Source organism: Trichoderma atroviride, chromosome 5 (assembly GCF_020647795.1).
Source record: "Trichoderma atroviride chromosome 5, complete sequence".
In the NCBI taxonomy this organism is placed as follows: Eukaryota; Fungi; Ascomycota; class Sordariomycetes; order Hypocreales; family Hypocreaceae; genus Trichoderma; species Trichoderma atroviride.
Genome location: NC_089404.1, coordinates 3,846,856 through 3,872,803, shown reverse-complemented (window position 1 = coordinate 3,872,803; position 25,948 = coordinate 3,846,856). Strand labels below are relative to the sequence as shown.

Below are 25,948 nucleotides of genomic sequence, written 5' to 3'. Positions count from 1 at the left end.
GAGTCATGTCATTTATGGTGACTCGTTCTCGCGCAAAAGAGTGCTTGATGACAAGGCGTAGCTCTAAATTCAGAACCAGCTTCTGTAGTCATAAGTCTCACTCAAAGTTCATTCCGCTCTTCTATAAAAATTGACCACGTATTAGATATGACTCTTTACTTCTAATTGCATAGTAACTTTAAAGTAGCCCGTATTCCTCATATACATATAATACATGAAAGTGGTGAGACAGTCAACATACCGCCTGCTCATTTAGACGCCTTCTGTTGCTGCTCCCAAATCCTTGCCGAGATCTAAAACGTCCACATCTTCCATTACTTCGCCAATAAAAGATACGCCCTCAATGTTCGTCATGACTTGCAGAGCAGAAATATCCAGTGTTCCAGAGCCATCCTGCCGCTCAAGAACCACCCGTGCCATCAACTTGATCTCCTCCGACCGGTGCCGCGCCTGTGGCCAGATTGTTATAAACGCTTTAAGCACGCCTAGAAATACGCGGACTCGATCTCTCGCATGATCCAACTCAGAGCCCGTCAAAAAATGCTGATAAGCGGAAAGAAGGGTGGCCATCGCCAAAGACCCCATGCACATCACAAACGGGCTGTGCGTTAGGGGAGAAGAGGAAGCGGTCAGCAAGTCGACAAAGTTTTTTGCAGCGCTAATTGCCTTGTTTGTGTGCCTATCGCCGTGCTGTGTTTCAGCAGTTGAGATTTCGCCGGGAAGTGGTGGTGCGTATTTCGAGCACAAAAGCTCCATCGTGGTGTAGTGTAGCATAGATCTTGGCCTATGTAAGTGGGTAGATGTTCTGCATCGATAATCGTTAGTCATTTTTCAAATTACGCCTTTCGCAAGATTTCTCTCACGTGTTCATCACCATATGTGCTTTGAATAAAACCTCATCAATAGTACCATCTCGTCGGACGGGATCGCGTTTTCGCTGTGGTAGATACAGATGCCAGCTCATGAGATTTGCTTCTGCATTTTTAACCAGAGAGTAAGGCGATTCATTAGCAGTATCACCAGCGGCCAATGTTGTCCCAAGTATCCGTGTTGCGTCTATGAGGTATGCATAAGAGGAAAAGCTTTCGTCGTTTAGGCCACGATCGTCGTATTGACGCATTGTTTGCGGGAATGGGATCCTCTGGAGCAAAATTAGCAAAAGATATACTTGGTTCATGAACAGCATAGAAGGCTACTTACTCCTGTAACATATAGCTCTTCTTCGCAAGGAATGTCGACATCAGTGTCTATTCCCCAGAGTGTGAATGCAGGTAGATGGCGGATCCCGGCAAACATTGCATCCGCCACAAAGAGTTCCCACCAAGTCCGGCGCCAGCTTTCTTCCAGTGCCTTTTCTCCGCGTCCATGGCGAGAAGCAAAGTCCCGGTGTTGCATTCCTATTTCTAGTGCGGTATTCTTCGCTCTTTCAAGAATTGTTGCCGCCCTCTCATTTTCGCCGGCCCATTCTAGAGTCAGAGCAAGAAGTAAGAGAGCCTGGACAGTGAAGCCATTGGGTGAAAGCGCAAGGTCAAAAGACTCTTCTGCCTGTTTTTTGTATTCAAATGATTGCGGATCATGGATATATAGCGAACCAATGAGTGTAATCATGAGAAACAACTGGCCGCTAAAATCCGGATTGCTTTCGAATTGTTGTTTCAAGTACACTCTCGGGAGGACGAAAGGATGGCTGGGGAAGAAAAATTTGTAGAATCCGTCAAAGGGTCGACTTATGAGAAAGTCATTGTCCGCAAAAATAGCTGGCTGTAGAACACCATTCGACGTCGTAAAAATAGAGTGAGGGCTGGGCGGAGTGCTGGATCGATTGGGCGTTAATGAAGGCTCGTTAGAACCCAGACTTGGTTGGCCAGCTTGCACCATATCATCAACCATGTTTCCAATTTCATCATGCGTATCGGCGAGCATTGAATTCTGGATTCCGGTTCGTCTTCTGCGGGTCTCTCGCAAATCCGTGTAGATGCATTCTTTGCTCAAGCTGCGGCATCGCGAACAAATCGGCATGGCGGCATCGCACCGCAGATGCTGGCCGCGACATGCGGTGCACGCAATCGCAACTCGTCGCTTGATCTTCCTCCCGCTTGGCTTCCGTGCAGGCGTCTTGGATTCCATCTTGGCTGATGAAAGAGATGACTGGAGTCTCCGCCGTCATCTGGAATTTAGGGATCGGGCCACAGTGCGAGAAGCCATGAGCCCCACACAGTGTCCCGTACGGCTAGGAGTGCGTGGATGATTCGACTCTGAGAAAATACGGTTAAATATGATCATCAGCTTTGGCTCACTGAAAAGTTTTTTTTAGGAAGATTATGGTCCTTTGACTGGCTGCTAGGGTTGTATATACATTCGATCTATTTTTCTTTTGTGGCGAAGAATGAGGAGAGAAAACGGCGTAGAAAGCGAGTGCTTGTAAAGAAACAAATGGCCTTGCGAATGGTATCATCTTTTCTTCAATTTCAATCTCTTTTTTTGGTCGAGTGAGACTTATTTGACTGGTTGCCGAAGTGTAGTGACTGATGCGCGGATCGCTTCATCGACGTGTACCCTCCTGATTCCAGGGCATGGGCCAAGGCAAATTGCTTTCTCTGCCAGCCCCCGGATTAGCTTATCAAGGTCAACAGTTATCCTCAGATCCTGATGTTCTTCTGGACCAGTTGCTGTTTTGTTGGAAGTAAAATCTACTCCCAAATATCCTTCTGGCTTTGCGAAATCACTGAAACCTATAGGGATAACTTGACTCTCTCCAGATGTCCTCCCAAATATCGTCCAGTCATGTTCTGGGATTGAAGCACGCCCTGCTGAACTTGGTTCGTTACTTGGTGGCGCTGATAGCCTAATCACATCGCTGGGTGAGCCCATACGGACAAATATTCCTCGTTGCTCAAGGTATTCTTCAACATCTGGCGCTTCCAGCCACTCTCCTTGGAATTCAGGATTGATTGCATGTAGCATTGTTCTGGTCAGGCCAAATTCCAGGCGCTCCAAGGCTGGTGGTGATGACCTTGGCTGGAGAGTGCTCAAGTTTCCCTCGACAAGGCGCATCATCTTGGGCAGATATGCATTTCGGCCTTCGCTATAGAGACAATCTGCGAGAGAAGCATTAGGGTTGCCAGACAGCCGTTGGGAGGTTCTTTCCAGCAGATCTTCGACTCGATCAAACTTGAGCGGAAGAAGCATCGTCGGATTTAGTGCCAGGACATGGAGATTTCCAAACTGCAGTAAATCCATGGCTCGTGCCAAACAAGCTAGTAGCAGCCGTTGTGAGACTGGAACTAGACTGCTACTACCAGCTGTAGGTTCATTGTGTCTTGAGTACCGGTTTGCTCCAGCCACGTCCCTTCCAGGTGCACTGAACCATTCGGCTATTATACTTGATGGATCGTGGGAAGAGCCTGCATCTCCACTTGAATCTGCTGCAATCTCTTCTGGAGACCGACTTTCATCGCTGGCCGACGTGGAATGCTCCGTGCGAGCCTTCCTTGCTATAGACACAATATTCATGGCTGTCTTATTGAGTTCCATGAAGAACCCATCCGGCAATTCGCTTTTCTTTTTGGACACTCCTTCATAAAACTGTATGAACTCATCAATGGAGCTATCCAAGGCCCTTTCAAAAACTTCAGCTCGAGTCTTTGCTATGACAAGTGCGTTCTGTTTCCGATTCCGGTATGATCTCTGAGCCAATCTCATCCGAGCTCTCCTCTAAGATGCGATTGATTAGATTGAATAAGGCTTAAACGGAAAGTAAACTCACAGCTTCAGTATTTACTTCGCCTTGGGCAGTTTCGCTCATTCGCGGGCGACCAGGCCGCCGAGGCATCATAGCCTTGGCCTGATGATCCATAATTCACGCTTCTTCACTGCTCGATAGACTACTGTTTAACAGATTCTGCCGTTAATGAGACAAAGCATTTGTCTATCTATAATTGACGTCGTGTCTCCTGCTATATTTGCGATTGTAGGAGCCAAGGCCGCTGACAAATAATGCAGAGTTCCTCTGACGTAAGCTATGTCCGTGAAATCAGACAAATTGTTTTTGCGTAAGGCCGACGGAACGGACTTTTAGCTGTCGCATCCCAAATTAGTATCATGAAGCTGATGGAGATTACTCTTTTGAACGGAAATATTGAACTTTAAGATCACTCTCCCTATGAAAATCTATTATTATAACATGCGATACTACCTAATGCAGCTGGGTTCGAAAGCTCAGGTACCTGTGCTCCGTACATGTAATCTTTCGGCAACAAATCGGCTCTACAGGCTACCGGAACTCTCAAGGCCGCTCGCTACATATCTTTGCGACTGGCTTACACACTAAGAGGCTTGGCAATACCGCCAGCTCTGAGTGGTATATACTCATAAAGGTCATCATACAGCCAAATAATTCGACATTATGAATGCTGTTGAAGTTGCATATGCTAATTTATTGTGAAATCGGAGAGATTGATGGACTCAAAGCGATGGGACTGTGGATATCTGAAAGGCTTCTAGCACTGGGAGGCATCTGGCAAACTAAGAAGAGATACTATACCTAGCTATCACGAGAGGACGGCTAGAAAAGGTTTGACATCCTGCTAAATAAGTTTTGGAGGCGTTTATGACTATGTTGGCTTTGGATATTTTTCCCTATCAAAGTTTATCTGTGTCGTTTTAGACACAAACTAGCTTTAGCCAATAGGCATTTATGGAGAAAGTAGGCAAACAACTTAATATGAGAGAAGAGCCTTGTTAAACTTTCGGTAATCGAGTGGCAGAGTGCTTAAAAGCTAACAAATTTACTTCTTTAATTGACAAGTTGCAAGGTGATGTAGGGTACGTGCCACTACGTGGCGATCCAAGAGGGGATATAATATTCAGCAACGCCGGCCAAGCAAGACAAATCCAATAGACATAGGACATAGTATAGATACTTGGCAAATACATTATAGCGGCCGACTACACAAATTAAACGAATGAGGTATGGATGACTCAACTAAAACATGCCAGTCCATAGTAGAAGGCTTCATCAGTATATATAGGTATAGATCACCTATTCGTGTTATACTCGTAGCCAAAAGAACAAAAATGAATAGCAATACGTATGTAGGCTGCTACTAGACCTAGGCTTATTCTAGTTGTTTTCTAGCTTCAATCTTTGGGACCTATTGCCACAAACTTTAGTCATTCACTATAATACCTACCTAGTTGTATAACGCACACTCGGCATACCCGTACTTAGAAAGCGTGGCTGAACTTGCACGCCTTATCGGCAGCGCACGTACCTTTCGGGAGCAAAGCCACGATGGCAAGTCTCCACAGAGTTTTACCACAAATGGCCACTAGACCCTGAAGACTTATCGCCCACGAGAGCATCAAAAAATTTTTCGCCAACAGTGAAGAGAGCAGGACCCACGTGGGCCGGGCTAGTTTGGTAGATATCAGAGGGGACAGGGCCTCTCTCCCCCATAAAAAGCACAAAAAGGTGCTACAGGAAGAAAACAAGGACTCTGTGAAGATCTCCTCTGTCGATAGCAGTAGTTGTTGCGGAAGCCGTCTGCAGAATGAGGTCTCGTAGTGTGGAGCCCCTGATCCAAAGGCTGCCACCCCTTAAAAGAGCCGCTAGTCTTACAGAGGCTGAGGCACGCCGGGCGCTGCGCTGTCTTCACGAGTTTTCCTACTATCCAATCCCAGAGGTGTTGGGACAGGAGGTGCCCAGGAAGACGACAGACGCCCCCGTGCTGGATTCGGGTTATGTCTCGGAAAACGAGGCTGACGAGATAGCCAGCGAGAACAAAGCCATATCCCTGTACCTGGAGCCGTTGGAACGCGACTTTGCTGTACGATGGCTTACCGGATTTGTTGGACAAGCCTGGGAACTCCCGCTTGAAGAAGAGACTCGAGATGACTTTGTTGATGCGGCATGTTCACTGCTGTCGCATCTGACTTCGACGGAGAATGGATGCAGTACGGCTGATGAGGAGGATCTTGGTATGACGCGTCGGTTTCAGTTCCCGACGGGTGACAACTCGGAAGATGTTGTTGTTGATCTCTACGACACTCCCATGCAAACGGGAGAAGATCACACCGATGTTGGCTTGCAGACTTGGGGGGCATCCATCGCCTTCTCACAGATGCTCTGCAGTACGCCAGCGGACTTCAACTTGGATCGGACAAGACTTGATGCCTCGACACGAATCGTGGAGCTTGGTGCCGGCACAGGCCTTGTTAGCATGGTGCTTGCAAGCCTCCTGCCCTCAATAGCCGATTCACTCCCATCTATTGTTGCCACGGACTACCATCCCACTGTTTTGAAGAACTTGGAAAGGAATGCCGCCTCTCTCGGCTCTAGAACGGAACCCGCAGCATCGATGCAAGTCGCCCATCTCGATTGGTGTGCTCCGACGCGCGAGCCTCCCCTGGATGTATTGGCAGACATCGTCATCGCCGCAGATGTTGTCTACGCTGCGGAACATGCTCGCTGGCTTCGTCATTGTGCGGCTCATATCCTCGCGCCCGGAGGCGTCTTCTGGCTAATGGTATCTATCCGACCAAACGGGAAATTCGAAGGCGTTTGCGATTCAATCGAGGCCATATTTGCTGAAAACAACACGGCCACAACGGACAGCTGTCAGCATCTAAGGATCTTGAGCAAGCAGTGGATTGATAAGAAGCATAACATCGGAAGAGCTGATGAAGTGGGATATAGGCTCTTCAAAATTGGCTGGGTATAAGTTGCCTGCGCCGAACCGGCACTTCCTGTCGGCTTTATTTCTGTGGGACTTTTTGTGTTCTTTTTTTCAAATTTTTTGTATTTGTTTTATAAGCGGAAAGATGGATTTATAGAGCGTTTTAGACGGCAAGATAGAGAAAAGAGCGTCCTTCAATAGAGAGGGTGGGCATGATTAGAGAGGGATCATGGATAGACAGACTATAGACTTAGAACTTTCGTGCGTTGACATCGCATCATGCCGAATATATATGTTTTAAATAAATGATCAGTGTCATTTACACTCAGAGCCTATCCCGAACGCTTTAACGATACGCGCACTCCATTTAAGCTGCTTGTTGTTAGTGCAATATTTTCCTGCCACGGCCGAGAGTCTCTGGACTCGATGGTTTCAAATTCTTGAAGAAATCGAATAAGCACGTAGCTAGCCTCCATTATAGCAAATTGTTCTAAAAAGAGAATAAATTAGTTAGGATAAGAATTCGAGCCATCATGGAATAATGTACTCACGGCCAATACATATTCGAGGGCCGCCATTGAATGGGAGGAACTCCCACGACAATCGGAGCGACTTCCATCGCGAGGGGTTAAACTCCTCAGCATCGGCGCCATACACTTCCTGTTTGCGATGAAGGCCGAAGACATTGTACACAACCGGAGTTCCCTTGGGGATGAATAGAGGGGATTTTCCCTCCAGGCCTCCTCCCCGCGGAAGAACTGTATCAACGATTGCCACTCGAGAGTTGACTGGAACAGGAGGATAAAGCCGCAAGCTTTCATTAATGGTATAGCGAATATACCTGCATTCTGATATGTTGTCAAATGTCGGTGGCTGATTCTGGAATTGCGCAACTTCATTCCGTAGCATTGACCACAACTCTGGTCGTGTCGAAAGCATGAGAAAAACATTAGCGATGAGGCCGGCAGTGGTATCTCTGCCAGCCACAAGGATGTTTAGGATTTCATTCCGAATTTGGATCGGATCCTGAGTATCTTCAATGATGGCTCGCAAGAGAACATAAGGAAGTGCCTTGGAGTCGGAGCTGTTCCCACGCAAGGCGTCATGCACAAGGTCATCCACAAACTTGTGTACAACGTTTACATGCTGCTGGAACTTTGGATCTGGTTTAAGAATAGCCAGCCCACCTAACGCGATATGCGTTGCGATTCGATCTTGTGCGTATTGAATTGAGTCCTTGAACCCCTTTAGCTTACTGTGATAGTCATGCTGCTCCTGTAGCAAGCTATTGGTAGACTCTCCCAGTAAAAAGTCAGTGGCCATGTCCATAGTAAAACGCAATACCAGTTCTTGGAGTTCTATCTCTTTCCCGTCGATTATGACGTCCATCAAGCGCTTGACGTGAGTTTCCAGCATGGACAAGTCCATGAGTTGTTTACGAGCGAATTGAGGCCGAAGAAGAGCACGGGAATGGGCCCAAGCAGCGCCATCTGAGCTGAAAATTCCGGCTCCCATAAGAGGATGGAGTGCCTTTTTCCGTTCTTCTTGCAGATTGTAGTCTTTGAAACGTGTAGAGAGAACCGTCTTGATGATTTCATGGTCTCGGGTCATGATGCCTGCGTTGATTGTATTTTCTCAGTCAATATGGATATGAGGATAAATTCCATGTTTACAAGGCTATCGACGTGACATACCTACTGTCCCCAGCATGTTGAGCTGGTATGTTTCCCCGACTTCATCATGCCGTTTTGTCACTGTCTCTAGGAACTGATGCTTAGAGAATGCCTTAAAGTTACTGATGAGTAGATCAATTCCATAAAATGGATCCTTGTGAGGGTATTTGATCTGAATAGGCTCGCATCCATGCTGCTGCGAAAACTCTCTCTGCTTTTTGGAGCTGCTAATTCTATAGGATATGAATCTGAAGAGGCAATACAATACGCCCCCGGTATACAACGCCAACGCGATTTGGCTGCGATCCATCACGTTGGCAAAATATTGAGATAATGGAGACCAATATTACCACCACTACTTAGCTTACTTCCCGATCTGTCATGAGACAGTACTTATAGCCCAGTAGACGGATTGCCTGTGCTTCATCGGAAGGATGCTCGGTGGATTGATGAGCGCTAATGCTAAAACCAGTCTGTCCCACATAGCACTTTGAGCAGTTCCATTACTAGCAAGATGCAGCTCGCAGCGTAAGACAATTATACACACATACCCCAGAACCATACACCATGCTGGGAGCAACCATATCCGGCAAGACGATATTTCTGTTCACGGTTGAGTGATTTATGTAGATCCTATACATGAGCAGGGCTACAAAATGGAGAATGCTTGTCAGTGAGAATCTCCAAACCAACCCACCACCTTCGACTCTAGCCTCGCTTTATGTGGAACTCTTTGCAATAGCAATTAGCCTCTGTTAATACCGTCCGTCACTGGCGACCATCATTTCTTCCAAAATGAAGATTCTATGTTTACATGGACGCGGTTCCAATAATGAGGTTATTCATCACTCATTACATCTCACACAGCCTATCATCACCACATTGAACTAATTCGCATCATGGAAGCTGTTATAGATCTTTCAAGCCCAGACTGCCTCTCTGAGAAGCATTTTGGATGATTATTCGTTCGACTTCGTTCAAGGAACAGAGCTGCATACAGAAGGTGCGTCACCATAGTCCAATCAGAGCCACACACAGTGTTCTTATCGTATACCCATATAGGAAATTGGTCTGTGTACACTGCCCAATTCTCAAGCTTGCCTCAGTATGGCTACTACAATCCTCTCAGTCCATCATCTGTAAAGAATGCAGAGGACCATCTACTAGAGCTCATCGAAGAAGAAGGAGGATTCGATGGAGTATTGGGTTACTCTGGCGGAGCGGCATTTGCAGCTCAGGCAATTATTCGGCACAACCAGACAGATCCAAGTGAACCTCTGTTTCGATTTGCCATCTTTTTCAACGGCGGGACTCCCATCAAAGCATTCACGCTGAGTGAAGAAAAGGTAATGGCTGGATCAGTAGACACTGCGGCGATAGACAAGGAATTGGCAGCAACTTTCTTTCGCCCGTCAAACATGCGAGTACGCAAAGGGGATAGCCGAGAAGAAGCCGAAAGGGCTATTGAATCCCGCAAGGAAGAAATGAAGTCCATTGAGACGGGCAAGCTTAGCGATGGAAGGTATTTCTTGACTGACGGAAAGCTTGGTTTAACAAGATACGAGGGCGCGATAGATGGTCCGCTTGTTGACATCCCGACACTTCATGTGAGGAGTGTACTCGAGGATGATGCTAATCTAGGACTGAACTTGCTGAATTTATGCAATCCCGACTTGGTTCGAGAACACCATCATCCGTTTGGACATGACTTCCCGAGAGGGCAAGAGGAAATCCGAAAGATTGCACAGATGATTGTCGAGCTGGTGGAATCAGCATAGCTACATTCTTAGGCAGGCAAAAGGTTGGCGTTATAGTCTACCAATAGGAAACGAAAACTCATTTCCCATATTCTTCCCACAGTAGCTGTCTGGGTCCTGAGTGCCAACAACTTGCATCTCAGCCACCGTCGCCCCAAGGCCGTCGGCAACGGAAGACCCCTCAATGGATAGCCTCAAGAACCGAACCAGTGCTAACTTGTGAAGCTCCACTACGGTTATGTTTCCTTCGCGTATTCGAATGGCTCGTGATTCCTGGGGATTGTATGGTGCTGATATCTCCACCTTGTGCGTGGGGTGCAGCTCTTGGAAATCCTTTTCCGCCGCTTCGCTCCCATGTAAGCTAAAACTAGAAGGTGGCACACCACCCCAGTTGAGGACAACTTTTGAAACATCGCGTGGCTTGTTGCCCTGCAGCTCAACCGTGACCGAGGCCTTTTGGGGGCTGGATGGCTGCCACACGGTCGAATTCGCGCCGTCGACTACCGCATACGGATAATTTCCAGCGGCCCAGTCGGAATCAGAGGCTACCGGCTGACACAAGGCCAGATCCTCTTTGGCATGGCTGATATCAGGTCGTCTCGTTGGGACGACAATCGACTCCCCCTCGAGCCAGGCGATATTCTTTTACATCTGGGTTTCCGCCAAGTATGCGTAGTTTTACATATTTTTCTGCCCTTGAGGATGTGTTACGTCGAGTGATTGTAGTGGTTTCCATCTCGATCGTGACATCAAACGATGCATTCTGCCATTTCATGCCCTTGATCTGAACGCCGCCTGGAATCTGAGGTGGTAGAGTTGGGTCAAGATAGAATGCTTCTGCGTTTGGGCGCATCCCGGTAAGGCCATGAGTGAAGTATTGCAAGTAGCCGCCAGCCCCAGTAAGAAAGGGAAACGCTGGATTAAGTCCAAAGATGAACGCGGGGTTATCCACCCCTTCAGGCTCTGAATCTAACATTGTCTCGCTGAATTGGTAAAAGGGTTGCCGAATGTATGACTCCGATGAGCGCTGCATGAAGGTATATGAGGCACATCCCTTCTGCTGCAGCTGGGCTTCAGAGATTGCATAGATGGACCATGTCATCGCTGGCCCATCTGCTGTGTTAATTGAGGAGTACTGACATGACTGGTTAATTATTTCGAGATGATGTAAAACTAAGACCAGGGGCACTCACATATGCAACGTCATTTCGTGCTTGTGCATCACTCAGCTGAAATTGGAGCGGGTAGTTGATCAAGCCTACGCTGGCTTGTTTGACACGCCACGTGCCATCCATCCCGGAAAACTCGACGATGATTTTTTCCTTCTCCTCATACGGGATGTACATGTTCTCCGCAATACGAGACCAGTTTTGAGGGACTGGTAAATTTAGGCGGCCAGCAGCCGATGGGGCCCAGTCGCCAAGCAGCTGCTTGATGGATACCCCGGTGAATGCGCCATTGTTAATGTTGTATGCAAATTCATCCTGTAACATATTGTCCGGTCAGTAAGATCCCTGGGTGTAAGTGATTACTTGTCGAAGTGATAACATACCGGCTCTCCCAATTGAATGGTTTCGTATTGTCCGGTAGAAGTGTTGTGAAATACATATGCAGCAAACATATCAGCAACTTTTTTGATCACCGGCCATCCTTGTTTAGCAAGCCAGTTCAGGTCATTTGTCTGCTGAAAGTATTGCCAATGAGCTAATGCGATATCAGAGTTGATGTGGTACTGGTAGCCCTTGCACGCCCCGGTGCCCGTACAGTTACCAAATCGGCCACTGGTCCACGGATACAGCGCCCCGGAAAAGTTGTAGTACTGGGCATTCTCAACAGCCTGATCCAGGAGAAGCGCACGGTAATTGTTGATGCTCGCGGCATACTGTGGGTACAGAGAGAGTACCGAAGGGTACACCCACGTATCTGCGTCCCAGAATACTAATCCAGCGTAAGAATCGCTAGAGAGCCCGCCGACGGAAATTGAATTAGCGAATCCAGAGTCCTCGGGGAGAAGGCCGGCGAGAATGTGGAATAGTGATGCTCGCGTGCGGACTTGCAAGTCTTTGTTGCCTCTGATCACAATGTCCCCGTCGTTCCAGACCGCGTCCCATTTCTCTGTGTGCTCAGATATCAGATCATGCCACTCAGCAGATCTTGCCGAGATCGCCACGTTCTTCGTACGTGCCAGCGTGTCTCTGGGAAAGGCTGCTGTGGAGCCGATTCCTACAAACTTGTACACGGTCAAGGATTCCCCCCGCGTCAGATCCCAGTCCCAAGTGCTCGCCACGGTGCTCGAGTTGGTGGAGACCCAGGGATACCCCTCACCATTGTGCCTCGTGCTAGATCCGCTTACAGAGTTGGGATTTGCACTTTCGAATTTGACTGTGGAGACAGTATATGCCGTGCAATAGTCGATTCCTGAGGGCTTCACACTCGTCCAAATCGTAGCGTCTTCGTCGAACAATTTCTTATGAAAGTCGGCCCGTACAGCGCCCGCCCCGTCCAAGATATCGGTTATCTTTAGCTTTGTATCCTGGCTGACCGAGAGATCTAAGCGAACAATCCCCAGGTTGAGCCGACTTCGGTGCGCAAGGACAGTGTAGTTCAGCTGGTAGGTGGTGTTATGCCCTACCGGATTCCACGTAATGTTGGTCTGAACAATTCCGTTTTGGACTGAAAATGACTGATAGAAAGACTTAATGGTAGAAGGATCGACTCCGGGTTCATACGTCTGGCCGTCCTGCGCTGTAACCGTAAGACCAGTCCAGTCCGGAATACCGCTGATAACAGATTCGCCTCCCCGTTTCAGATTGTCTGGGACGAGGGTGTGCGTGATATTCTGCTGAACATCCCAAAATCCAGAAATAGTTCCAAATGTGGCTCTTGGTTGATCCAGCGGCCACGCTATGCGATCACAAGACTGATTAGCATTATTCCACACAACGAAAACGCAAGGAATCCATGCTACACAAACAATTTAACACGAAGCCGCCAGTGGAATCATCTCGATATGTCCAATATCCAACGCCTTCAGCCGGCAGTCGCTGGCCAAAGTATCCATTGGTAACGTAGGGGGAGTTTTGATAACGATTTGCAATGAACTGCTTCGTAGAAAGGATCCAAGGGTCGGAATCGGCAGAACCAGGACTTCCCCAGACACCAATGGCTAGTACTGCTAAAACGAAGGTCTTATTCATGATTACGGCATGGAGATTAAGCTTGATCTTGGGAACATGCGGAGCACATAAGTAAGCCCTTTATTTGTCTCGGGGGTTGCAGGATCCTCCCCGTCATCGGCGTGAATACTAAGATTTGCAATAAGGAAATTAACAGGATGTTTACGCACATACAACTTAGTACGAAACGGGACAAAAAACGGGGACGGTTTGTGCTGCTATCGTACATTTGCAGCATATTTAGCTGATCATGTAGGAGCGCCTGTTCCTGTTGGGTAACACCTTGTGTCCATCTTGTGTTGGTATTCCAGGCCCACAACCAAGCAATACGAGGGCTAAGTAACTACGCAAGTGAAATAGAAAATCAAGATAAAAAAGCAGGTAAATAGTTAAAAAGTTTGCGTAATAGACCCCGATTGCCGCCGGCAAGTTGCCTATTGGAGCAGTTGGCTCCAATCAACGCTGCAAAGAATAAGCGCTATGGCTGCAAAGTGCTCCCTCATCCTTGACTAACGGACCGACGGATTCCTGCCGAGTACTCAAATCCATGGTTGATTCAGATTTGCTACCCTTGCATAGATGTCCTAACGATGGTACTATGCAGGTTTCGAAAGGAGGAAATGAAGTGCGAATAGAAATTGCACTACCTACGGGCTTCCGGACGCACTATTGCCAGCAGCTTACGCCGGTGTGGGAATGTATGGGGAACGGGCCGAAATGGAGGAATCCCTGCCAATCATTCCATCAATCAGCGGACAACTTATTTTGGAGACGACATGATAAATAGGGAGTTTGGAGTATCTAACTGATACAGCTCTTAGAAAGACATGGACAGGAATAGATAGAAGCCACTATGCAAGGCATAGGTACTTATAGTTCTGGCCTCCTGGAACAGAGATTTCCCCCAAATTTGGGTCTTATTGGCCCAGCTGCTATTAGCGTGCAGTCCACCTTGATAGTGGGGGTTTTGATGCTCGTATACGGACAACATTGAATACAGCTAGCCTCTATTTGTAGGAGGTCGAACAATAATACCTGCACAAGACGCTGAAAGAACAAGGTAATACGGATAACCAATGTCCGAGTGTGGTTCCACAGTTATTCGCGGGAACAGCCATTAAAGAATTGTAATCTGGCTTTGCGCCAGTATTGCCAAAATATACACACAACACAGGGCTACCCCGGCATTCTCTAGAATCGTGTTAGCACGATGGTGTAGCTATTATCCTGTTGCCGCCGGTTATAGAGCTCCGCATGTACACTATGCCATCTTTGCTTGTAGTATACAAATGACGCTCATAACATTAACATAGCCTCGTTTGTATTAAGCAACGGTATCGAGCAGGCTACTCGGACAGCATATTGATTTGCCTGTGATGCATTACTTTATAAAGGTCTTCCCAGTGTACTGTTGATATTCCTTGAGAAGAGCTGCATCTCTTCCCTTTCTTTTCAAATTTGTATTGTCAAAGTTGACGTCGCCGCGATGGAGCCTCTCGCCATTATCGGTATGGCCTCTCGGTTCCCCCCAGGAGGGGGACAACAACGAGAACTTTTGGAAGATGCTCATGACTGGCCGATCTGCCATGACTCCATTTCCAAAGAACAGATTTGATATGGACGGGCATTACCACCCGGATGTTGAACACGGAGGAACAGTTAGTGTCTTTGATGTCTGTTTGTTTTGCATGTATACTCACACGATGGGTAGTTTCACGTACAAGGCGGCCATTTCATGAAGGGTGATCCTTCCGAGTTTGATAATCAGTTCTTTTCCATCCCTAAAGGCGAGGTGATGTCTCTGGATCCTCAACAGCGCCTGATGATGGAGAATGTCTACCAAGCTCTAGAGAATGGTATGTATTACTAGTCTTACAGCACTTGTCTCGTATTTGGTCACTCACATAGTCCTAGCTGGCATTCCATTGGATCGAGCGGTAGGATCGAATACATCAGTATTCAGTAGTGGTTTTAATCATGACTATCTTCAGCTGTTGAACAGCGATCCTGAGATTAAACTGAAATATAAGCCCATGGGGACCAGTAATTCTATCATATCCGGCCGTGTCAGCTGGTTCTTCGACTTCAAAGGCCCAAGTCTTACTGTCGACACAGCATGCTCTAGTTCTATGGTTGCTTTCCATTTGGGAGCTCAAAGCTTACGAAATAACGAATCTGAAATGTCCGTCATCTGCGGTGTTAATGTATTCACCTACCCCACAGATTGGTTTGGCATGGACCACCACGGATTCCTCTCTGCCGATGGCAAGTCTTACAGCTTCGACCACCGTGCGAGCGGATACTCCAGAGGAGAAGGCGTTGGAACGGTCATCTTAAAACGCCTTTCCACAGCTCTCCGAGATGGAGATACCATCAGAGCAGTTTGCTTAGCAAGTGGCCTGAATCAAGATGGACGAACACCTGGAATCACGCTACCTAGCGGGCCTGCGCAGGAGCAAATGATACGTGAGGTGTACAAACGGGGAGGACTAGACATTGGAAAAACTGCCTATGTTGAAGCCCATGCTACGGGAACTGCAGCCGGAGATCCTATAGAAGCACGAGCGATTGCAAACACCTTTGCTACTGCTGATAGAGAGTCGCCGCTGATAGTGGGAGCTGTCAAATCGGCCATAGGTCACACAGAAGGAGCTTCCGGCCTGGCTGGTATCATCAAATCTGTGATGGTCTTGGAATCAGGAATGATTCCTCCGAACGCAAATTTCGAGAAGGCAAACCCGAAAATTCCAATCGACAAATGGAAAATCAAACTGCCACTGCAACCTACCCCATGGCCTGCACCAGGTATGCGACAGCTTTCGATCAATTCTTTTGGGTTCTCAGGTACAAACGGCCACGTTGTTCTTGTTGATGCTCTTCATTACTTGGAACAACAAAAGCTGTCTGGATTTCACAAGACTTTGCCTTATCCGGATATAACTCAGAACGGCCATACAAATGGTAATGGTGTGAGCGAAAGCGCAACGAATGGCCATACTCATACCAACGGTCATGCTCAGTCCAATGGCCACGTTGAAGCCAATGGACATGCTAAAACAAACGGGCATACCGACGCCAATGGCAACTCTACAATTGCCCGTGTTCCGTTGGTTTTTGCCTTCTCATCCTTTGATGAACAAGGTGTCCAAAGAAATGCCAGTGCCCTGGCTGACTACCTCAAAGATCTACTTGTAGATCCTTCAAGCAACGCAAAGAATTATTTGAGTGACTTGGCGTATACCTTGGCAGCAAAGCGTACTACTTTCCAGTGGCGGTCTTACTACCTGTCAAATAGTTTGGATGATCTAGCCCAGAAGCTAGCCACAGAGTCGTCTCTTCTGAAGCCAGTTCGGACAAGAGGAGCTCCTAGCATTGGATTCGTCTTTACTGGTCAGGGCGCTCAGTGGTACGCTATGGGACGTGAGCTTTTGGCGTTTTCCACATTCAAGGAAAGCCTAGAAAGCGCTTCTCGTTATATGCAGGAGCTGGGTAGTCCCTGGTCTCTCTATGGTAAGTTTCTAATCTATTGCTCTGAGCACGTTTGCTCAAAATACTGTGATCATATGGCTAAACATGCAATGCAGAGGAACTTCTCAAAGATCAAGCTGATTCACAAATCGACAAGCCACAACTGGCTCACCCATCTTGCACTGCAATTCAAGTTGCCCTTGTCGACTTACTGTCTTCTTGGAACTTGCGGCCTACACGCGTAGTCGGTCACTCCTCTGGTGAGATTGCAGCTGCGTACTGTTCCGGAAAGATCTCCAGGCAGGCAGCTTGGAGAGTGGCTTACTACCGAGGCTACGTTTCTGGCCGAGTTTCAAGCAGTGGATCAATGCTTGCAGTTGGTTTGCCAGCTGCCAGTTTGGATGAGTATCTTGAAAAGGTCAATTCTCAACTGCCTGGTGAATTAACTGTGGCTTGTTACAACAGCCCCAAAAACCACACCATATCCGGTGACGCCATGAAGATTGACGAGCTGAAAAGGATACTTGACGAAAAGGAGATTTTCGCAAGAAAGCTTAAGGTTAAGACTGCGTATCATTCATCGCATATGAAAGATGTGGCAGATGAATACTTGCAGCTGCTAGGAGATATGGAAAAGCCAGCAGGTGTCCAATTCACAGCAGACATGTACTCAAGCGTCACAGGTCATCGGATCGAGGGCGATCTAACATCGCAGTATTGGGTTGACAATCTGGTTTCGCCCGTCCGCTTCACAGATGCATTGCTCAAGATGTCCTCAGAGAGCTCTTCCAAAAACTCGATGCGAGTCAATACTAGCAACAGCGCGATCCAGGAAATCGTCGAAGTTGGTCCTCATTCAGCACTTCGTAGCGCCATCAAAGAAACGCTCACTAGCCATTTCAATGATAATCAGCTCATTGGATATCACGCAGTTTTAGATCGCAGCAATCCGGGTGTTGACACTCTTCTGACGTCTGTTGGAAACTTGTTTGCACGTGGCAGCGCCGTTGATCTCAGCCTTGTGAATCAAGCATCGCCGTCTCATTCAAGCGAGCAATCGCCAACAATGCTCGTTAACTTGCCTCCATATGTTTTTAACCATAGCCAAAGCACATGGTATGAGAGTCGGCTGAGTCGCAATTACCGCTTCCGCAAATATCCACGCCATGATCTGTTTGGAGCTCCTGTCCCCGATTGGAATCCAGAAGAACCGGCTTGGCGCAACTTTATTCGAATCTCTGAACAGCCTTGGTTGCGAGACCACGTAGTAAGTCAAAATCCATTGTTAGCGTATTAAAGGTTAAAAGCTAACAGAACATAGGTCACAGGCAGCATTGTATACCCTGGGTAAGATTTTGTATTCGAACGCTCACCTGAATGAATTGTAAAAGCTAAATTGTCAACAGTGTGGGCTATATCATTATGGCTATTGAAACCTCAAAGCAAATCGCATCGCCGGACCTTAAGCTGCTCGGGTTCCTACTCAAAGATATCTCAATAAAGAGCGCCCTTATTATTCCCGACAACAAAGAAGGAGTCGAAGTCAAGTTTTCAATGGTTGGCATGGACGAATCCAGTCTCGAGAAATCCAAGTTGTGGAGAAAGTTTACCGTAACAAGCTATAACGGCAATGCAGACGACTGGGTAGAGCATTGCACGGGCTACATCCAGACTCAATATGAAGTCTTGCCTGGCCCAATCGATGAGGGGCTTGAAGAAGCTTCAGAAGCCCAGGCCTCCAAGAAGATGCTCGAGGACAGCATTTCACGATGCAACACACCTACAAGCATCAACTATGATAACTTGGATACGATCGGGCTGCACTTTGGACCACTGTTTCAGAACTTGTCTGAAGTTGTTGTCAATAAGGGCCAAGGTGAAGTATCCTCATTCATCACTGTTCCAGACGTCGCCAAAGTGATGCCGAAGAACTTCGCCCATCCTCATATGATCCATCCGTCCACAATGGATTCTATGATGCATCTCTTCATAGCTGGTAAGTCAAAGAAATTTCTCGCGGTCTCGTTGAAGGGTCACTAATCATATTCTTTGTTCAGGTGTTCTCGATATCACTGACAAAACCACGTTGGAGTCTCCTATGGTTCCTACCTTCATCAAAGAAGTCCGCGTCTCTGCCAAAATAGAAAGCACTGCCGGCCACAAGTTCAGAGGATTCGGAGTCTCAAAGTTGACTGGGTTTCAAAAATTCCACAGCGACATCACAATTTGGGACGAGAAGACGAACGAAGAGAGAATTGCCGTCAGAGGCTGGTCAGGCAAATCTTTGGGATCAGAAATATCTACAGCCGAGGCGAAGAAGATGTGCCACGTTGTAGAGTGGATGCCAGATCTCAGCTTGGTAAAGCAGCCTAAGCTCAAGGCAGTGCTTGCCTCCGATCAAGAGAACGAGGAATATCGACGAAATATCAGAAAGCTGCAACTAGCGTCAATCTTGTTTGTAACTCTGGCTTTGGAGGACTTGAAAGACTATCCGGTCAGCAAGTACGAAGGTCATTTCAAGAATTACTACGACTGGTGTGTTAAAGTTCGAGACGACTTGCACAATAACCTACTACCTCATCTCGACTTCGACGAATGGAATCAGTATATGGACAATGAGCCGCTGCGAGAAAAGCTATTTGACAGCATTATGGATAGCGCAGATGGTAGGCTCTTGGTCAGAATGGGAAGAAATTTGGCGCCCGTTATGAAGAAAGAAGTCGATCCTCTACAGTTGATGTTTGGTCAAGACAATATTCTCGACGAGCTGTACAGGAACATGGTTGAGTCCGGAAACTTACCCAGCCTTTTGGCAGCCTATCTTGAAATCGTCCATCATAACAATGTCAATCTCAACATTATGGAAATTGGAGCTGGAACCGGTTCCCTCTCCGCCCCAGTATTGGAGGCTTTAGGACCATCTGCCTCCAACGAAGAAAGACTGCTCAACGACTCGGCTATTGCGAAGTACACTTATACCGACGTATCATCAGCATTCTTTGAGAAGGCTAAAGACAAGTTCAAGAGATGGAGAAACCTTATGGAATTCCGAACATTCAACATCGAGTCTGACGCTATCGAACAAGGATTTGAACAAGGCACATACGATTACATCTTTGCAGGAAATGTCATCCATGCTACTGCAGATCTTGAGAAGGTCCTGGCGAATCTACGGTCGCTACTAAAACCAGGCGGTAAATTAGTGATGCACGAAGGTATCCGACAAGGTATGTATACATCAACATATAAGTTTAAGCATTCGGCGTCTTCCAAGTGCATTTACAAGGAGCCTTGTACCTCGCAATCCATTTGAGCTCCTTACAGTCTATTAACATGTGTTCAAGTATGTGCAACTTGACTAACTTTAAACTAGATCTTCTTTGGCTTCCGCTTTCCTTTGGTCAACTGAAGGGTTGGTGGCTCAGCATAGAGCCAAACCGCAAATGGTGCCCGTCTATATCTGAGTCTGAGTGGGACTTTGTTCTTAAAAAAGCAGGCTTCACAGGAATCGCAACCGTGCTCACAGATCGCGAAGTTGCCGATATTCGTGGACAAAGCATTATGGTTGCCGAAAATAACGAGGATATTGGATTGCAAGACGCCAATAGGAAGATTCATATCATCTCTTCAGCCGCGACCCAGAACCTAGCATCCGCTTTACAGTCCAGGATTACCAAGGACTTTGGGTATAAAAACTGCTCAATTACCAGCCTTGCAGGTTTATCGAACGTTGAGCTCATCTATGATACATGCATTTCACTCCTCGACTTGGAAAGCCCTATTCTTTTGCAGCTTACAGAGGAACGGTACAATCAACTGAATCATATTATTGCTACAAGCGACGGTGTTCTTTGGGTTGCAGGAGACTTTGAGAAAGACCCTTCTCAGTATATGACTACAGGCCTCATCAGATCGGTGAGATGGGAACGTGATCTCGATGCTCCGAATCTCGTCACTTTGGCGGTAGCGGAACCTCGACCTGAAGACGATCAGCTTCTCGAATCGATTCTTTCCGTATTCAAGCATCAATATGTCGACAGCATTGACGATGAGAGCAAGAATGCAGAATACTTTTTGAAAGCCAACCATGTGCTCACAAATCGCCTCATCGATGCTCAGAGTGTCAATAGCTACATCCATTCCAATTTCGCCGAGGCAGACCCCAAACAAGCGCCGCTTGGGGAGGCTGGACGACCGATTATGCTGGACACTTCTTCGCCAGGATCACTGAGCGCTCTGCATTTTGCCACAGATCCAGTTTGGGCCCGGCCAATTGCCGAAAACGAAGTCGAGGTGGAAATCCACGCTGTCGGACTGAATTTCCGAGATGTATTGATTGCCATGGGCGAGCACGTCGCAGCTTGTCTCGGAAACGAAGCAGCAGGCTACGTGTCTCGCATTGGCTCTAAAGTCACCAACGTTCAGGTAGGCGACAGGGTTGTATACATGAACGGACTTGTTGATGGCGGTTGTCTCAAGACATTCGGAAGACAGGTCGCAGATGCTGTGGTTAAACTCCCAGATTCCGTGAGCTTCGAGGACGCTGCCAGTCTCCCGTGTGTGTACTCTACGGCAATCCATGGGCTCTATGATATTGCTCGTCTATCCGAAGGAGAAACCGTTCTCATTCATGCTGCAGCTGGTGGCGTTGGACAAGCCGCTATTCAGCTGGCAAATCTCGTCGGGGCGGAAATTTTCGCGACAGTGTCAACTCCCGAGAAGCGAGATCTTCTCATCAACGAATATGGTGTAAAGAAAGATCACATCTTTTCGAGTCGCGATCTGTCTTTCGTGAAAGGTGTTATGCGCATGACGGATAATCGCGGCATAGATGTTGTTCTCAATTCGCTCTCTGGCGATGCCTTGCGCGCTTCCTGGGATGTCTTGGCTCCATTTGGACGATTCATTGAGATTGGCAAAAAGGACGCTCAGTCAAACGGAAGAATTGATCTTAGCCCATTGCTGCGTCAAACGGTCATGGCCAGTGTCGATTTAACAACCATCATGAACTACAGGCCCAAGAAGCTAGGACAACTCATCACTGAGACAGTGCGACTCTTTGCTGATGGCAAAGTACGAGTGGCCAAACCCACTAGGGTTATGGACTACACACAGATTGAAGAAGCTTTCCGATCTCTGCAGTCCGGCAAAAGCATGGGCAAGACTGTTTTCAAGCCTAGCCCAACCGATATCGTTCCCATCATGCCTGAGAAGCCGTCCCCGCTGCAATTTGATGGCAATGCATCGTACGTTTTAGCGGGAGGTCTTGGAGGCTTGGGAAGAAGCATAGCTCGTTGGATGGTATCACGCGGAGCAAAGCACCTAATCTTCATGTCAAGATCAGGCGCAGCAAGTGAATCTGCGCAAGAGCTTGTAAAGGAGTTAGAGGCGACTGGCTGCAGTGTCCATGTCTTTGCTTGCGATGTCAGCGATGAATCTGCGTTGTCAGCCGTTGTTGACGCATGCAAGGCTAAGCTTCCTCCAATCAAGGGCTGTGTTCAAGGATCTATGGTCCTCAGGGTAAGAAACAATTCGTCTCCGTGCAAGGTGGCATGCTTTTACTAATACGATCACATAGGACGCAATGTTCGAAAATATGACTTACGAAAACTTTGATGCCGCATTGAAGCCAAAGGTCCAGGGTTCATGGAATCTTCATAAATACTTGCCCACGAGCATGGACTTCTTCCTTCTTCTCTCTTCTACCACAGGAATTGTGGGCAACCGCAGTCAATCCAATTATGCCGCTGGCAATACTTATCAAGATGCTTTGGCGGCACACAGACGTGCTTTGGGTCTCCCCGCCACCAGTGTTGACTTGGGAAGCATTCTCTCCGTTGGTTACGTGGCTGAGAACAAGAGCCGCCTCAAGGCCATCACAAATATTACAGTAGTACTCGAATCCCTTCGCGAAGATGAGATCCACTTGATATTCGAGTATCATCTTGATCCCAGAAACTCCGCTGCAAGCCAAGCAGTGTCTGGTTTGACGAATGCTGCGTTATACAAGCAGCGACGCATGCCTGTGCCCAGCTATCTCAACTTCCCTCTGTTCAGGCACCTCCAAAGCGAGACGGTCGCCAATAGCGATTCCACTGAAGACGATCCTATTCTTTTGGTACCCATTCAGCTGGCTGCAGCGACAACGGCTGAGGAGGCCACTACCATTGTCTCCAACGGCATCCGACTGAAGCTTTCCAAACTTCTCTCAATGGCGGCCGACGACATTGACCCTGGTAAATCGATTAGCTCAAATGGAGTCGATTCATTGGTCGCCACAGAGTTTAGGACTTGGCTGGCCAAGACCTTGAAAGTGGACATGCCTATGTTGGATATCATGGGGACAGGTAGCATTCACACTATCAGCGAAAAGGCAGCAGGCTTGAGCAAACTGGTCCAGATTTCAAACAGCAGCTAGCTTTAGCATATATGGTAGATTCCTTTAATATAGTTACGCAGAATGATAGCACAGCTATATAAATGTCTCAATCAGCCCACTAGCAGACTCTATACCTCACAAATGCAATGCTAGTCAACCAACTACACATAAATGAATCATTTGACGTTCAAAATTCTTAGACTTGCCAAACAAACGTTCGTGTGTTATCATCAGCTACGCTTCTTGTTTTGTTACCTGGGCAGTAGTAATATCTTCGATAGGATGCACTTTGGTAGCAGCAAACTTCCTTGCTGGTGTTTTATGAGCAAACAGAATATCCAATCCCTCATACGGTCTACTCCACGTCTGAGGAAGGCGAAAATATGAGCAAGTAATCATCAAAACAAGCACCGTCCCCAAACAATTCTATAGTTTCTTATGGCCACAAGGTTTCAGCCTTGACTTATTATGAGTTTGGGTGCTGTATTATCCTTATCAAATTAGTTCATAATGTATAGTTGCAATCTGACTTGCTAACCTCGATCTATATTCGAGTTGACGCTGATACACAGCTCTGTAAGAAACGTCAGGCTACATAATGCTTTTTGGTTGCTTCCCAAAATATGAGTCAGAATAGTATCAAGATTTAGAGAAAAAATGTATCTTGGTTCATTCTTATTTTACAAAGGGTTTATAATTCTCTAAAGCCATTAACATATCTCACGTCGCTCAAGATGAGAACTTGAATCCAGCATAGTCCTTTGCTGTCGCGTCTTCCACAGCTTTTCGGTAGTTGGCGTAACCCGCAAGCCAGAAAATACCAGGATTGTCGTCTCCTCTTGGGCCATTGTTGCCAAAGATGTAGGACTTGACGTTTCTGAATATGCTACCATTTGCAATCTGGCGGCACAGATCCATCCACCCCTTCTTCGCTTCCGCATCCGCTTCAATGAGAACAGGCTTGCCTCCGTTTTCCTTCTTCAATTTCTCGGCCTTGGCAATCAACCCATGGACAAAAGCACCTTGTGTCTCGATGATTGGCGGCATATTGCCAAGCGGCGACTGCGGGCCCACGCTGAAAAACAGGTTGGGAAATCCGGTATCGCCAATGGCCAAGTAAGAAGATACGCCGTCTCGGGCCCACTGCTGGTTCAAAGTTTCGTTGCGGCCCTTGATGTCGATGGTTGCATAACTGCCATCCACGACCTCGAAGCCAGTCGCCAGGATAATAACATCCAGCTCGTGCAGCTTTTCGGTGGTTCGGATACCGTTCTCGGTGATTTCAACAAAAGGCGTATGCTGGTAGTTGACGATGTCGACATTCTTCTTGTTGAATGTCTCGTAGTAGTTGGAGAGTGTAACAGGTCGTTTGCCATAGAGTTCGTTGGGCGTTAATTTCTTGACTTTCTCGGGGTCCTCCACAATTTGAGCAATTTTCTTGTTGAAAAACTTGCAAAGTTCTTTGTTTGCTTCTTCGCTGGAGTGAATATCGCCAAAGACTCCGTACATAAAGCTAAAGCCACTCTTCTTGTCCCAAACCTCTTCCCAGATCCGTTCCCGTTCTTCTGGACTGACGCTCAAGGCTGAGGTTGCCTGGTGCTCCAAGGGCATTCCAGTAGGGTGGTTATCAACCAATTTCCAGACATCGTCATAAGTTTTGTTGATCTTTTCTCTATACTCGGCCGTTACAGCCTTGTTTGGATGCGGAGCAACGTATTGCGCAGAGCGCTGGAAAGAGATTGCCTGCTTTACATCGTCTGCGATGTTGACTAACATTTGTGCACCAGAAGACCCATTACCAATGATACCGACTCGCTTGTCTTTAAGGTCATACTGTTCAGTCCATTCACTAAGAAACGAGTTAGTAAAAAATACTATTCCATTGATAACATCATCACAGAACTAACCCTGTGTGGTACACTGGACCCTTGAATTTCTCAAGACCAGTAATCCTGGGGTAATTAGGTGTATGAAAGATTCCTACGGCCATAATCAAGTATGTAGATTTCCAAACTTCGCCATTATCGAATGTAGTCGTCCAAGTGGACGATGCTGAATCGAAGGCAGCCGATACCAGTTTAGTCTTGAGTTGAATGTCTTTTTCCAAGTCATAAAGCTTGGCGATGTTTTTCAAGTACTGAAGGGTTCCTTGTTGCGACACATAGTGGTCCGGCCATACGTCTGTCTGTAATAGATCCTTGTTGAAGCGGAATCTATAAATCTCGCTGGCAGAATCGCTAGTTGCGCCGGGGTATTGACTCCAGTACCATGTACCGCCGATTTCGGGAGCCTTATCAAAGGCCCTTACTGAAAGTCCAAGCTCTCTAAGCTTGATAAGGTTGTAAAGTCCACCAAAACCAGCACCAATAACAACTGCATCAACAGATGACATGTTGAAAGAGACAAACGACAAATACGGGCGTAAAAATAAGGTATAACTGATGGGAGACTTTGCTGGCTACCGAGCGAGTTACTGATTGGACCTGTGGCCAACATATTGGGAGGAATCTGGTCTCATATATACTAGAAGCAAAGTCGTCAAAAACGGCGCACCTGTTTGGACAACATGAAAGCTGACCAAGATAGAAGCGTATAGCAAAATATTGGGAATCAGATTGCGAAGCATTGCATGCATAAACCATTCAGAAGGATTTCAAACGCGGAAAAAAAAAATAGGGTTATTCTAATAATCAATATATTTATCTGCCAATAAGCACTAGCAAAGCAAGTGTGTCTAGATAGGGCAGTACAAGCAGGCAGTTGATGTCAACTCTAGGGACGGTGTGTTGTAGTTACTGTTAGTAGTAGTAATATCTCG

General features: G+C 47.1%; 8 protein-coding genes across 8 annotated transcripts; 3 read left to right on the top strand and 5 right to left on the bottom strand.

Moving 5' to 3' along the window:
- Positions 1–252: 252 nt before the first annotated feature.
- TrAtP1_010522 (uncharacterized protein) lies at positions 253–2,127 on the bottom strand (the record flags this gene model as incomplete). The annotated part of the gene is made up of 3 exons (XM_014089664.2): positions 253–805; positions 864–1,141; positions 1,201–2,127. 3 exons carry the CDS (start codon positions 2,125–2,127, stop codon positions 253–255), a joined length of 1,758 nt encoding a protein of 585 aa, XP_013945139.2.
- A 369-nt stretch (positions 2,128–2,496) lies between these two features.
- TrAtP1_010521 (uncharacterized protein) lies at positions 2,497–3,856 on the bottom strand (the record flags this gene model as incomplete). Its single annotated transcript, XM_066114748.1, has 2 exons — positions 2,497–3,714; positions 3,767–3,856. 2 exons carry the CDS (start codon positions 3,854–3,856, stop codon positions 2,497–2,499), a joined length of 1,308 nt encoding a protein of 435 aa, XP_065970845.1.
- A 1,586-nt stretch (positions 3,857–5,442) lies between these two features.
- On the top strand, positions 5,443–6,976 carry TrAtP1_010520 (uncharacterized protein). The gene has a single exon (XM_066114747.1). It carries the CDS (start codon positions 5,553–5,555, stop codon positions 6,720–6,722), a length of 1,170 nt encoding a protein of 389 aa, XP_065970844.1. The 5' UTR covers positions 5,443–5,552; the 3' UTR covers positions 6,723–6,976.
- TrAtP1_010519 (uncharacterized protein) lies at positions 6,962–8,698 on the bottom strand. Its single transcript, XM_014089517.2, has 3 exons — positions 8,372–8,698; positions 7,229–8,293; positions 6,962–7,167 (listed from the first exon to the last, which is right to left on the bottom strand). Exons 1-3 carry the CDS (start codon positions 8,658–8,660, stop codon positions 7,010–7,012), a joined length of 1,512 nt encoding a protein of 503 aa, XP_013944992.1. The 5' UTR covers positions 8,661–8,698; the 3' UTR covers positions 6,962–7,009.
- Positions 8,699–9,145: 447 nt separating this feature from the next.
- Positions 9,146–10,128, top strand: TrAtP1_010518 (uncharacterized protein; the record flags this gene model as incomplete). Its single annotated transcript, XM_014089666.2, has 3 exons — positions 9,146–9,187; positions 9,266–9,353; positions 9,413–10,128. The coding sequence occupies 3 exons, from the start codon at positions 9,146–9,148 to the stop codon at positions 10,126–10,128; spliced, it is 846 nt and encodes a 281-aa protein (XP_013945141.1).
- Positions 10,129–10,158: 30 nt separating this feature from the next.
- TrAtP1_010517 (uncharacterized protein) lies at positions 10,159–13,304 on the bottom strand (the record flags this gene model as incomplete). Its single annotated transcript, XM_066114746.1, has 5 exons — positions 10,159–10,659; positions 10,790–11,242; positions 11,301–11,591; positions 11,660–13,011; positions 13,082–13,304. The coding sequence occupies 5 exons, from the start codon at positions 13,302–13,304 to the stop codon at positions 10,159–10,161; spliced, it is 2,820 nt and encodes a 939-aa protein (XP_065970843.1).
- A 1,541-nt stretch (positions 13,305–14,845) lies between these two features.
- TrAtP1_010516 (Type I Iterative PKS) lies at positions 14,846–23,169 on the top strand (the record flags this gene model as incomplete). Its single annotated transcript, XM_066114745.1, has 9 exons — positions 14,846–14,941; positions 14,995–15,139; positions 15,198–16,793; positions 16,868–18,018; positions 18,073–18,098; positions 18,158–18,747; positions 18,809–19,978; positions 20,125–22,271; positions 22,330–23,169. 9 exons carry the CDS (start codon positions 14,846–14,848, stop codon positions 23,167–23,169), a joined length of 7,761 nt encoding a protein of 2,586 aa, XP_065970842.1.
- Positions 23,170–23,608: 439 nt separating this feature from the next.
- On the bottom strand, positions 23,609–25,794 carry TrAtP1_010515 (uncharacterized protein). Its single transcript, XM_014089668.2, has 2 exons — positions 25,038–25,794; positions 23,609–24,979 (listed from the first exon to the last, which is right to left on the bottom strand). The coding sequence occupies exons 1-2, from the start codon at positions 25,520–25,522 to the stop codon at positions 23,860–23,862; spliced, it is 1,605 nt and encodes a 534-aa protein (XP_013945143.2). The 5' UTR covers positions 25,523–25,794; the 3' UTR covers positions 23,609–23,859.
- Positions 25,795–25,948: the final 154 nt, after the last annotated feature.

What these genes read in the sequence shown, in the direction of transcription:
- TrAtP1_010520 (XM_066114747.1), top strand. Translation starts at nt 5,553, where the DNA reads ATGAGGTCTCGTAGTGTGGAGCCCCTGATCCAAAGGCTGCCACCCCTT.
- TrAtP1_010519 (XM_014089517.2), bottom strand. Translation starts at nt 8,660, where the DNA reads ATGGATCGCAGCCAAATCGCGTTGGCGTTGTATACCGGGGGCGTATTG. An exon ending in CAACATGCTGGGGACAGTAG is followed by an intron (nt 8,294 to 8,371) that starts GTATGTCACGTC and finishes CAATCAACGCAG; the next exon opens with GCATCATGACCCGAGACCAT. An exon ending in CCCTCGAATATGTATTGGCC is followed by an intron (nt 7,168 to 7,228) that starts GTGAGTACATTA and finishes TTCTCTTTTTAG; the next exon opens with AACAATTTGCTATAATGGAG.
- TrAtP1_010515 (XM_014089668.2), bottom strand. Translation starts at nt 25,522, where the DNA reads ATGTCATCTGTTGATGCAGTTGTTATTGGTGCTGGTTTTGGTGGACTT. An exon ending in GGTCCAGTGTACCACACAGG is followed by an intron (nt 24,980 to 25,037) that starts GTTAGTTCTGTG and finishes CTCGTTTCTTAG; the next exon opens with TGAATGGACTGAACAGTATG.